The 12,659-nt window shown below is 31.8% G+C and overlaps 2 protein-coding genes across 2 annotated transcripts; both read right to left on the reverse strand.

Moving 5' to 3' along the window:
* Positions 1–26: 26 nt before the first annotated feature.
* On the reverse strand, positions 27–3,097 carry LOC103835485 (putative methylesterase 13, chloroplastic). Its single transcript, XM_009111669.3, has 5 exons — positions 2,585–3,097; positions 1,926–2,165; positions 1,707–1,850; positions 1,379–1,510; positions 27–1,313 (listed from the first exon to the last, which is right to left on the reverse strand). Exons 1-5 carry the CDS (start codon positions 3,053–3,055, stop codon positions 1,026–1,028), a joined length of 1,275 nt encoding a protein of 424 aa, XP_009109917.1. The 5' UTR covers positions 3,056–3,097; the 3' UTR covers positions 27–1,025.
* Positions 3,098–3,822: 725 nt separating this feature from the next.
* On the reverse strand, positions 3,823–7,617 carry LOC103835486 (pre-mRNA-splicing factor ATP-dependent RNA helicase DEAH10). The gene is made up of 12 exons (XM_009111670.3): positions 7,078–7,617; positions 6,942–6,991; positions 6,773–6,853; positions 6,470–6,686; positions 6,046–6,388; positions 5,761–5,964; positions 5,526–5,686; positions 5,260–5,445; positions 4,922–5,153; positions 4,646–4,845; positions 4,234–4,560; positions 3,823–4,008 (listed from the first exon to the last, which is right to left on the reverse strand). The coding sequence occupies exons 1-11, from the start codon at positions 7,152–7,154 to the stop codon at positions 4,242–4,244; spliced, it is 2,070 nt and encodes a 689-aa protein (XP_009109918.1). The 5' UTR covers positions 7,155–7,617; the 3' UTR covers positions 3,823–4,008; positions 4,234–4,241.
* Between the last annotated feature and the right edge of the window lie 5,042 nt (positions 7,618–12,659).

Below are 12,659 nucleotides of genomic sequence, written 5' to 3' on the forward strand. Positions count from 1 at the left end.
AGGAAAAACGTTTTCCGATTTTGGCAGAAAAATGTGTTTTTCAGTTTTGGTGGGAAAATACATTTGTTTTGTTTTGGCGGAAAAAACACGTTTTTCGGGTTTGGTGGAAAAATGCACTTTTCCGGTTTTGGCGAAAAAATGCGTTTTTCAATTTTGGCGGGAAAATGCGTTTTTTCCGGTTTTGGCGAGAAATTGCGTCTTTCAGTTTTCGCGGAAAAATACTTTTTGCGGTTTTGGCTGGAAAGTGCTTGGGGGGGGGAGGGGTTGTCGGGAATATGTGTTTTTGAGTTTTGGCGAAAAAATGCATTATTTTGGTGTTGGCGGGAAAATGCGTTTTATATGTTTTGAGGAAAAACGCATTTTACGATTTTGGCGGGAAAGTGTGTTTTTTAGTTTTTGGGGGTAAATGTATTTTTCGGTTCTAGCAGAAAAATGTATTTGCAAAAAAATAGAATTTACGGTTTAAAAATAATATTTTGATTTAAAATGTCATTTTTGTTATTTATCATTTTGGACTGAACTATATGCATCTGTGTCGAGATGCACCATCAAGATTCACCTTCATTTAGGTGAGAATTTGAAATGAGTTTTTAAAAATTCAGGTGGATGATCCATTTGGATGTAGCACTATAATGTACAAAGCGAACATCGATTTGTATTTTCACCCAGATGGATCACCTGGGTGAGCATACGAACATCAGCCATATGATTATACAAAAGATCTAGAATGCATATGAAACAAAAGGAGATTAAAGAGGCTATAGAAGTAGGAAAAACCTAAACGGGATATTCATTTCCTCGACATAAGGAATTATTAATATGGCATAGTTTTTGTGATTACTAGAAATATTCTTTTTATTAAAATGTAGTATCAAAATAAATCAACAAATAACATACGATATTCAGACCAAGACCAGATAATGTTCTGCTCACTGCTCGGTCCAACTCTCAAAAACAAATCCTATAACCGGTTTGGTTTAGTTTTTGTTATCCGGTTTGGAATAATACCCAATCCATCAAACATATCACGATGATTTTTTAAACGGTAGTTTAGCTATCTCGACGAGGATTCGGTTCAAGGACTGAGGCCGAGAAAAGAACGGTGCATGATCGGCTCCTTTGAGCTGGAAAACTTGTTCAGGTGGGTTCAATTTGATCATCGCCTCCTGAAGAGGAACTGGTATTGCACAATCCTCCATGGTTGTTATGTAGAACCGTCGAGTAGAGCCGTAGTTTTTCTCCGACACGTGAAGTTTTTCAACAACCGGCGCGAACGGAAACGGTCTAATGGATACCGATGACAATGCGAGGTCCTATACCAAAAATCCAGGTAAATTCAGTAATCAAACCGGACTGTAACGGCTCGGTTTAGATTTACCTTTGGTGGGCTCTTATGAAAGATAAAATCTCTAAGCAAAGATCTGTCGTAGTCAACGGCAGTTGGAGGGTTCTTTTTGCCGTTGGCGTACAGAAATATATGAGCTTGTTGTATCAGATCATTTGATCCCAGCTGAAAAAGAATTATTCACCTAAAGATTTGCATTGTCGGTTTGTAAAATCATCGATGTAATATTTTGGACGTGTATATATTCATTAAAAGTTTTAGTTGTCGATTAGTAAAATCATCAATGTAATATATTTTATAATTTGTAATAAAATAATAAATTAATGTAACTAGCAGAAGATCTAATAAATAAAAAAGGTACCGGTTGATTAAAAAGATCGAGAGTGCTTTGACCATTGGCCAACATAACAGCAGAGATATAAACAGCTTTGGAGATTTTAGTAGGAAATATTTCCATCGCATAAGACATACAAGCCCCTCCAAAATCATGCCCCACCAAAATTACCTGTAATTAATTATGGTCTTAAAACATTATAAATTGTCTTAATTTCATCACAAATGGTCAAAGACTAAGTCGAACCTTCTCGTTGGGTTTGAGGGATTCCAGAAAGTGGAGGAGAGGCTTGGAGTAATGAGCGAGGCTTGTGATGGTATTGGTGTCAGTAGAGCTAATACCTGAACCGGTCAAGTCAACAGCATCTACTTGGAAACCATGTTTCTCTAAGAGAGTTATGGTTCTGTACCAACACCAAGCCCCAAATCCTCCACCATGAACTAGCACAAACCTCTTCGTCTCTGAAACTTCCACCTTCTTCAGCTCCTGTTACAGATACACACATATCACTCACAATGTCACAAGACATAGATAAGCTACTATTGTTTTTTTTTGTCAACTTGATAAGCTACTATTGTTCAAATGCCCTTTTTGTGTGTTTGCATCTTATTTTTTTAAATGATAAATAATGTTTACGACAATGTAAAATACAAAAAAAAAAACAAATGTAAAATTTAAACCTAAAAGAAGAAACTTTTTTCTCAATTTGTTTGCAATTTTGTATAATTACAGAATGATTTCATTTAAAATGCTAAAAGTAGTGGCTTATTCTAATTAAAAAAATACGAATATCTATGATAATTTTCAATGTAAACGAATAAGCTTCTGCGTAAACGCAAAACGCAAACACATACACCTCAAAATAAGCATATATTCATTAGTTCTCTATTAAATAAAAGGCTTGCCTTGTCTGGGACCTGGTTAGGCTTGATCACTGGATTGACACTAGACTTTCGCCTAGAGCTAGAGGTTCTTACGAATCCACAAGTCGATTTCTTGGGACTCTGGACGGCTGAGACAGGTCCTGAGCCGCCGCTTGAACTGGTGGACTGTCTGAAATTAGGAGGAACAACATAGTTGCTGTTACGAGGGGTTTGGTTGAAGAGGAGATTAGTGGCTGCCAAAGTTTGCTCCTGAATAATATGAGAGTTTTTATCGTGTCCATGATGATCTTGATGATGTCTCTCTCTTATCTTCTTTTTTGGTTTGATTACACCTTTCCTGGAAGACGAAGTGGAGGATGAGCCGGAGCAGGAGAGCGATAGGCGACGCATGTATTTTCTGGTATTACTTCCTCCTCCTTTGCCACGGCCGGCCGAGGATTTTTTGGGACGTTGTTCTTCCTCGTGTGAGATGCATGTGAACGAGTTCCCCATTTTTTCTGAATTTTCTGCGTTAGTTTCTCCTCAAAAGGACAAAAGAATGTTTATAGATGCATGACTACATGTTCTAATGTTTGTTCGTGCTTGCCTCTGTTGGAGAAATGTAACAGTTGAGACCTTCACGTCGTCAAAAAGGTCTTTGCATTAGACTTTGAGGTTGCTGGGTACTCAAACTATTAAATATTTGACTAATTTGACTTGGTATTAAGGAAACATTCTGAGAATAGTTGTCTCAAAAGTTAAATAATTTTTATTTTTGACATATAATAACGAGAATAACTTAGACGATTCTATAACCTTACATTTAATTATGAATGATTTATGTAAACAAATTTGGTGGCCAAGATGGAGACGTATATAATGGAGAAACATGGAGGGCACATCCTTCGAGCATTATATATTATAAGGTAAACACATTGGTGTATACGTTGTTATTCACCTTCATCAACTCATGACCTGGCCTTATATCTTCAGCATTTCTAAAATTGTTTTTAATTTCAGAGAAAGAGTTTTGTTTCTTGGCAGTCATTGGTCTAGACTCTTTTCCAACTATACACCTTATGTTTCTATTTTCTAATAGAACTAACTTCAGGAGTGGTTGTCCCATTGACGAAAACATTACATGCAGGCAATAAGACTCATTATTATATTAGACAATGGACAGATACAGTCATGCGTCAAGAACGTAGAGGAGGTAGGATGGTCAGCATGGTGTGGTTGAAGAAAAATGGTGATATTGATAGAATTAACTTTCTACCATCAGTATAACAAGATGTACTCTTTGCTTCCTTGTTTTCATAGTGGTCCTCTTTTTGCTTTACACAAAACAGAGTAAATGGGTTTCCAGTTCTGTAAATTTTCAATCATTCACTTTGATGAAGCACAAAGAGAATATATAGCCCTTTTGAGTTTTGAAGGTTGTATACCACCAAAAACAACAATAACTCTTGTTTAATAAACAAAAATAGAATATAATCACTAATCTTTTTTTTTTTTAACACTTTGTGACTATAACGTGATGGTTTGAACAAAAAGAGAAGAAGAAAGATACGAGAAAAAGCTGGTTGTGTTTATTGTAAAATTTACATCAGAGAAAGCTGGTTGTGTTTATTGTAAAATTTATTTAGTCTGCAAAATTAATCTCTAGGAACACTAGTTGTGTTTTAAAAGAAGCGTTAAGTCACTCTTCTGTTTTGTAATGATGAGGAGCCAACTCAGCCAACCATAAAGGATCAATTCTTGTCAGGTTGTTGATGTACTTCTGGCTGGTTTGCATAAGCTCGTCGAAGATAACACACTCAGGTTTGGAACGGAATAAAACAGAACTTGGGTGGATGTGCACAATCTCACCACTTTCCAAAGCCCTGTATGTACCATCCATCTGTCTCTGTGCTGCTTTAAGGAAAAACGACGCAGCAATACATCTACGGTACTCAAGCATGTCGTTTCCGCATGAAGACACATTAAAACCCATCTGTTCAACGTTTCCACGAATTTGTCTGCACAACAAGCATATTCAAAATTGATCACAAGACTGAACCACAATCATGTGAAAAGAAATCTCAAAAAGAAGACAAGACAAACCTATAAATGTCACGAGCATGTTTCAAGGAACGACTATTCACGAAGTTGACCTTACACCACTTTCTCATAATTTTCTCAACTTTCGCTTCACTTTTTTCCGCCTTTCTCTCCTCCAAGAACTCATCCAACTCTCGATAGACACTGAGATAAGTTAGATGATCCCCTTCAACGCTAACAAAGTGGTTTCTTGAAGTTCTTGCCTGACCAAAGATAAATAAAAAACAGCTGCTTTCATGAACTGTATATATAAAGAAAAAAAATGACAATCTCTCTCACCTCTTCTCTCTTCTGACGAGGATCATAAAATATGGATTCCACAGAAAGCATTGCAACAATGATTAACATTTCCTCAAGACAATTGAACTGATTGGCTAAAATCAGAGCTCTGGAGTAAACAGGCTCTAGTGGGAGCCGTGCCATTTGTTCCCCAGCGGGTTTTGCTAGTTTGCAATCATCAGTCAAGGCACCAAGCAAGTGCAACTCCGCCAATGCTTTTACAATGGCGCTCCTGTTTTTTTTTCAACAAAGCAATAAGAGAATATATACCTCAGCCATGTGTCAGGACTCAAGACTACAAATCAATTTTTTTCAACAACAATAACAACAGGAACTACCTTGAAGGTTTATCAATAAAATCAAATCCAAGAATATCATCAATCCCCAGAGCCTTGAGCTGCAAAATGACATTAGAGAGATTGCATCTCTTGATCTCTGGTTTGGTTGAATCCTCCAGTTTCCAAAAATCCCTCTCAGGATAAAGATGGAAACTTTTCCCATAACCGTCACGTCCTGCGCGCCCACTAAAATATAATCCAAAAGAAAAAAAAAACATATAAACCCACATTGAATGTAAAATATAAATGAATACAAAACATGGTACCTTCGTTGAATGGCCTGTGCTTTTGATACTGGAACAACATCAAGCGTCTCCATTCCTTTGTTCGGATCATAGGTTCGTGCCTTAACAACCCCAGAGTCTACCACATATCTTATTCCAGGAATTGTAATCGATGTCTCCGCTATATTTGTGGCCAAAACCACCTACAAATTTTACAAAACTGGATTAGTATATCATCAAATGTCTCAACCAAAAAATGTTACTCAACTTTACTAACCTTACGGAAACCAATAGGCGCAGGGGCGAAAACTCTCATCTGCTGCTCTGATGGAAGAGCAGAAAAGATAGCAAGTGGCAGCAGCTTCCTCTCGTCTTCAGGTAAATGCTTAAGTTTTTCTTGGACTAGTCTCTCAACAGATTCAATCTCCTCTTGTCCAGTGAGGAAAACAAGTATATCACCTTCTTCCTCCTCCGAATGTATCTTTTAAAAAAAAATAAAAAATGTAAAAAATTAGATTTACTTATTCCCTAAAAGATGATAGGGTAAACAAGATCAATTAACCTGAAATATAGTATTCAAAGCTGCATCTACATAATCAGTCTCGGGATGAACAGTGTAAAAAATGTCCACATCAAACTGTCTCCCTTCCACACGAAAATCTTTGGCACCGCCGTAGTAGTCACAGAAAACACGTGCGTCCAAACTCGCGGACATGATTATCAGCTTTAACGGAGATACTTTTCTGCCTTGACACCCTCTCAACACACCACCACCAATCTCACTTCTCTCCCGTTGCACCTTTTTAAGCAAGGCTAGGAGAACATCAGTATGAACAGTCCTCTCGTGAGCTTCATCGATAATAATGACTGAATATCTAGAAAGAAGCCGATCCACCAACGCCTCTCTGCCAAAAAAAAAAAATGATGAGAAGAGACCAAGGCCTCACAGCATAAAGTTTTCTAACTTGTGGTTTTTTTAGTTTTACCTCAGCAAGAAACCATCAGTCATGTATTTTAACCTCGTGGAGCTAGAAGTAGTATCGTCAAACCTAACGGAGTAGCCAACCTTTTGTCCTAACCGAACATCACATTCCTCAGCTACCCTTTTGGCAATGGTCAAGGCAGCGATACGCCTCGGCTGTGTTATCCCTACCATCTTTCCTTCCCGACAGAAACCAGCATTGAACAGGAACTGAGGCAGCTCTGTCAAAAAAAAAAAAAAAAACATATGATCAAGTCCAAAGTCCAAACAACTTGGATTAGAAAGTAATTGAGAGTTAACAACTTACGAGTAGTCTTCCCACTACCGGTTTCACCAACAATAATCAGAATATCATTCTTTTGAACCGCCTCAATAAGACGTTCCTCCTCTGTTAATTAAAAAAAAAATACAATCAGTTAGTCTCTCCACGGACATGAGACAAGTGTGAATTAGGGTAGGTGAAATAAAACTTGGACCTGAAGCTATAGGAAGAGACTTTCTATGTTCTGCTATCTTCTGCCTCTTGCTGTGTGATAAGTTCAGAGTGAAAATCGTTACTTTTTGTTCTGGGGATCATTGTAAATTACTCTAGAGAGTAGAGTAGATACTAACCTTGAGCGAGAAGCAACGGGTGATTTAGGGTTTCGTTTCCTGTTTAGCACGGAGCTCTTGAGTTCTCCTTGCGCCATTGATCAGACAATTTTCACCTATTTTTGAGTCTTTTGACAGAGTTCGTTTGGTTCGAGTTTCGATTTGGGACAGAACAGGAAACGGTAAGGCTTGTGTTCTTCTTCTACTGTGAACGGAAATTAGGTTTTTGCTAAGTTTGTGGAAAATACCGGACGATTGAACCGGCTAATAACTTTTATTTTCTTTTTCTTTTCTCTATTTGATAGTCGACCTCAATTTTGAAACGTAAAGAGGTGAGTCAAACCAATCCGGTTTTAAAGTTAATCCCTTATAGGGGTGGGCACTTTACCCGAAATCCGAAGTGGCACCCGAACCCGATCCAAAAAACCCGAACCGAAATCCGAACCGAAGTAGCAAAATACCCGAACGGGTATTGAATAAGGAGAGATTGGATACCCGAACCCGAACGGATAATACCCGAACCCGAATGGATATCCGAAGATAACCGAACATATTTACAATTAACCTTATATTTTTAGTTTACATCTCTCATTTTATATAAAATATTTATATTGATACTACACATACTTTAAGTTCATATGATATACATACAATTACGGAAAAAATTATTTACTACTCACTTAAAATGTATGTCAAGTTTTTTATTTCAAAAATTAACAAAAAGTTACATCCAAAATTAAAAAAAAAAAACTAAATTAATGCCTTTTTAGTTTTAAAATGTTATGTCCGAATCTATTAACCATTCAATCTATTAAAAAAAAAGTTAACTGAAAGTTATATTTTTAAATACAAGAAACTTGAGAAATAAAAATTTTAATTTTTTTTTTCAAAATCTAAATATCCGAACCCGATCCGAAATAACCGAATCCGAACTAAAAATACCCGAACCCGACCCGAAGTACAGAAATACCCGAACGGGTTCTACACCTCTATACCGAAATACCCGAAAATCCGAAATACCCGACCCGAACCCGAACGGGTACCCGAACGCCCACCCCTAATCCCTTATATATTAAAAAAGAAACATTGTAATAAATGCATTTACACAATAATAGATATGTGATATCCTCACAATTATTTGATAATAAGTATGCTAATGTATCCACATTATATACATAAATGTGTCAACATTACATACATAAATGTGTTCACACTATGTAACATATTGATGAAAAAAATGAAAACTTTCCTAAAATAGAAGTTTTTAAGAATATTATTATAAAATACAACGTATTGATGAAAATTTTTTAAAAAATACTCATCTATCCACAAATATTCTTGTTATCCTAATTTCAAAATCACAAAACCCAAATCTACAATATTTCTCAAAAAAATGAAAACTTTCCTAAAATAGAAGTTTTTAAGAAAATTATTTTAAAATACAACATATTGATGAAAAATTCTAAAAGAATACTCATCTATCCACAAATATTCTTGTTATCCTAATTTCTAAATCACAAAACCCAACTCTACTATATTTCGCAAAAAAACTGAAAACTTTCCTAAAATAGAAGTTTTTAAGAAAATTATTTTAAAATACAACATATTGATGAAAAATTCTTAAAGAACACTCATCTATCCACAAATATTCTTGTTATCCTAATTTCTAAATCACAAAACCCAACTCTACAATATTTCTCAAAAAAACTGAAAACTTTCCTAAAATAGAAGTTTCTAAGAAAATTATTTTAAAATTCAACATATTGATGAAAAATTCTTAAAGAATACTCATCTATCCACAAATACTCTTGTTATCCTAATTTCTAAATCACAAAACCCAACTCTACTATATTTCGCAAAAAAACTGAAAACTTTCCTAAAATAGAAGTTTTTAAGAAAATTATTTTAAAATACAACATATTGATGAAAAAATCTAAAAGAATACTCATCTATCCACAAATATTCTTGTTATCCTAATTTCAAAATCACAAAACCCAAATCTACAATATTTCTCAAAAAAACTGAAAACTTTCCTAAAATAGAAGTTTTTAAGAAAATTATTTTAAAATACAACATTTTGATGAAAAATTCTTAAAGAACACTCATCTATCCACAAATATTCTTGTTATCCTAATTTCTAAATCACAAAACCCAACTCTACAATATTTCTCAAAAAAACTGAAAACTTTCCTAAAATAGAAGTTTCTAAGAAAATTATTTTAAAATACAACATATTGATGAAAAATTCTTAAAGAATACTCATCTATCCACAAATATTCTTGTTATCCTAATTTCTAAATCACAAAACCCAAATCTACAATATTTCTCAAAAAATGAAAACTTTCCTAAAATAGAAGTTTTTAAGAAAATTATTTTAAAATACAACATATTGATGAAAAAATCTAAAAGAATACTCATCTATCCACAAATATTCTTGTTATCCTAATTTCAAAATCACAAAACCCAAATCTACAATATTTCTCAAAAAAACTGAAAACTTTCCTAAAATAGAAGTTTTTAAGAAAATTATTTTAAAATACAACATATTGATGAAAAATTCTTAAAAAATACTCATCTATCCACAAATATTCTTGTTATCCTAATTTCTAAATCACAAAACCAACCTCTACAATATTTCGCAAAAAAACTGAAAACTTTCCTAAAATAGAAGTTTTTAAGAAAATTATTTTAAAATGCAACATATTGATGAAAAATTCTTAAAGAATATCATCTATCCACAAATATTCTTGTTATCCTTTTCAAAATCACAAAACCCAAATCTACAATATTTCTCAAAAAAATGAAAACTTTCCTAAAATAAAGTTTTTAAGAAAATTATTTTAAAATACAACATATTGATGAAAAATTCTAAAAGAATACTCATCTATCCACAATATTCTTGTTATCCTAATTTCAAAATCACAAACCCAAATCTACAATATTTCTCAAAAAATGAAACTTTCCTAAAATAAAAGTTTCTAAGAAAATTATTTTAAAATACAACATATTGATGAAAAATTCTTAAAGAATACTCATCTATCCACAAATATTCTTGTTATCCTAATTTCTAAATCACAAAACCCAACTCTACAATATTTCTCAAAAAAACTGAAAACTTTCCTAAAATAGAAGTTTTTAAGAAAATTATTTTAAAATACAACATATTGATGAAAAATTCTTAAAGAACACTCATCTATCCACAAATATTCTTGTTATCCTAATTTCTAAATCACAAAACCCAACTCTACAATATTTCTCAAAAAAACTGAAAACTTTCCTAAATTAGAAGTTTTTAAGAAAATTATTTTAAAATACAACATATTGATGAAAAATCCTAAAGAATACTCATCTATCCACAAATATTCTTGTTATCCTAATTTCTAAATCACAAAACCCAACTCTACAATATTTCTCAAAAAACTGAAAACTTTCCTAAAATAGAAGTTTAAGAAAATTATTTTAAAATACAACATATTGATGAAAAAATCTAAAGAATACTCATCTATCCACAAATATTCTTGTTATCCTAATTTCAAAATCACAAAACCCAAATCTACAATATTTCTCAAAAAATGAAAACTTTCCTAAAATAGAAGTTTTTAAGAAAATTATTTTAAAATACAACATATTGATGAAAATTTTAAAAAATACTCATCTATCCACAAATATTCTTGTTATCCTAATTTCTAAATCACAAAACCAACTCTACAATATTTCTCAAAAAAATGAAAACTTTCCTAAAATAGAAGTTTAAGAAAATTATTTTAAATACAACATATTGATGAAAATTCTTAAAGAATACTCATCTATCCACAAATATTCTTGTTATCCTAATTTCAAAATCACAAAACCCAAATCTACAATATTTCTCAAAAAAATGAAAACTTTCCTAAAATAGAAGTTTTAAGAAAATTATTTTAAAATACAACATATTGATGAAAAATTCTAAAAGAATACTCATCTATCCACAATATTCTTGTTATCCTAATTTCTAAATCACAAAACCCAATCTACAATATTTCTCAAAAAACTGAAAACTTTCCTAAAATAGAAGTTTCTAAGAAAATTATTTTAAAATACAACATATTGATGAAAAATTCTTAAAGAATACTCATCTATCCACAAATATTCTTGTTATCCTAATTTCAAAATCACAAAACCCAAATCTACAATATTTCTCAAAAAAATGAAAACTTTCCTAAAATAGAAGTTTTTAAGAAAATTATTTTAAAATACAACATATTGATGAAAAATTCTAAAAGAATACTCATCTATCCACAAATATTCTTGTTATCCTAATTTCTAAATCACAAAACCAACCTCTACAATATTTCGCAAAAAAACTGAAAACTTTCCTAAAATAGAAGTTTCTAAGAAAATTATTTTAAAATACAACATATTGATGAAAAATTCTTAAAGAATACTCATCTATCCACAAATATTCTTGTTATCCTAATTTCTAAATCACAAAACCAACCTCTACAATATTTTCGCAAAAAACTGAAAACTTTCCTAAAATAGAAGTTTTTAAGAAAATTATTTTAAAATACAACATATTGATGAAAAATTCTTAAAGAATACTCATCTATCCACAATATCTTGTTATCCTAATTTCAAAATCACAAAACCCAAATCTACAATATTTCTCAAAAAAATGAAAACTTTCCTAAAATAGAAGTTTTTAAGAAAATTATTTTAAAATACAACATATTGATGAAAAATTCTTAAAAATACTCATCTATCCACAAATATTCTTGTTATCCTAATTTCTAAATCACAAAACCAAATCTACAATATTTCTCAAAAAATGAAAACTTTCCTAAAATAGAAGTTTCTAAGAAATTATTTAAAATACAACATATTGATGAAAAATTCTTAAAGAATACTCATCTATCCACAAATATTTGTTATCCTAATTTCAAAATCACAAAACCCAAATCTACAATATTTCTCAAAAAAATGAAAACTTTCCTAAAAGAAGTTTTTAAGAAAATTATTTTAAAATACAACATATTGATGAAAAATTCTAAAGAATACTCATCTATCACAAATATTCTTGTTATCCTAATTTCTAAATCACAAAACCAACTCTACTATATTTCGCAAAAAACTGAAAACTTTCCTAAAATAAAGTTTTTAAGAAATTTTTTAAATACAACATATTGATGAAAAATTCTTAAGAAACACTCATCTATCCACAATATTCTTGTTATCCTAATTTCTAAATCACAAAACCCAACTCTACAATATTCTCAAAAAAACTGAAAACTTTCCTAAAATAGAAGTTTCTAAGAAAATTATTTTAAAATACAACATATTGATGAAAAATTCTTAAAGAATACTCATCTATCCACAAATACTCTTGTTTTATCCTAATTTCCTAAATCACAAACCAAAATCTACTATTTTCGCAAAAACTGAAAACTTTCCTAAAATAGAAGTTTTTAAGAAAATTATTTTAAAATACAACATATTGATGAAAAATCTAAAGAATACTCATCTATCCACAAATATTCTTGTTATCCTAATTTCAAATCACAAAACCCAATCTACAATATTTCTCAAAAAACTGAAAACTTTCCTAAATAGAAGTTTTTAAGAAA

This window comes from Brassica rapa, chromosome A08, assembly GCF_000309985.2.
Source record: "Brassica rapa cultivar Chiifu-401-42 chromosome A08, CAAS_Brap_v3.01, whole genome shotgun sequence".
In the NCBI taxonomy this organism is placed as follows: Eukaryota; Viridiplantae; Streptophyta; class Magnoliopsida; order Brassicales; family Brassicaceae; genus Brassica; species Brassica rapa.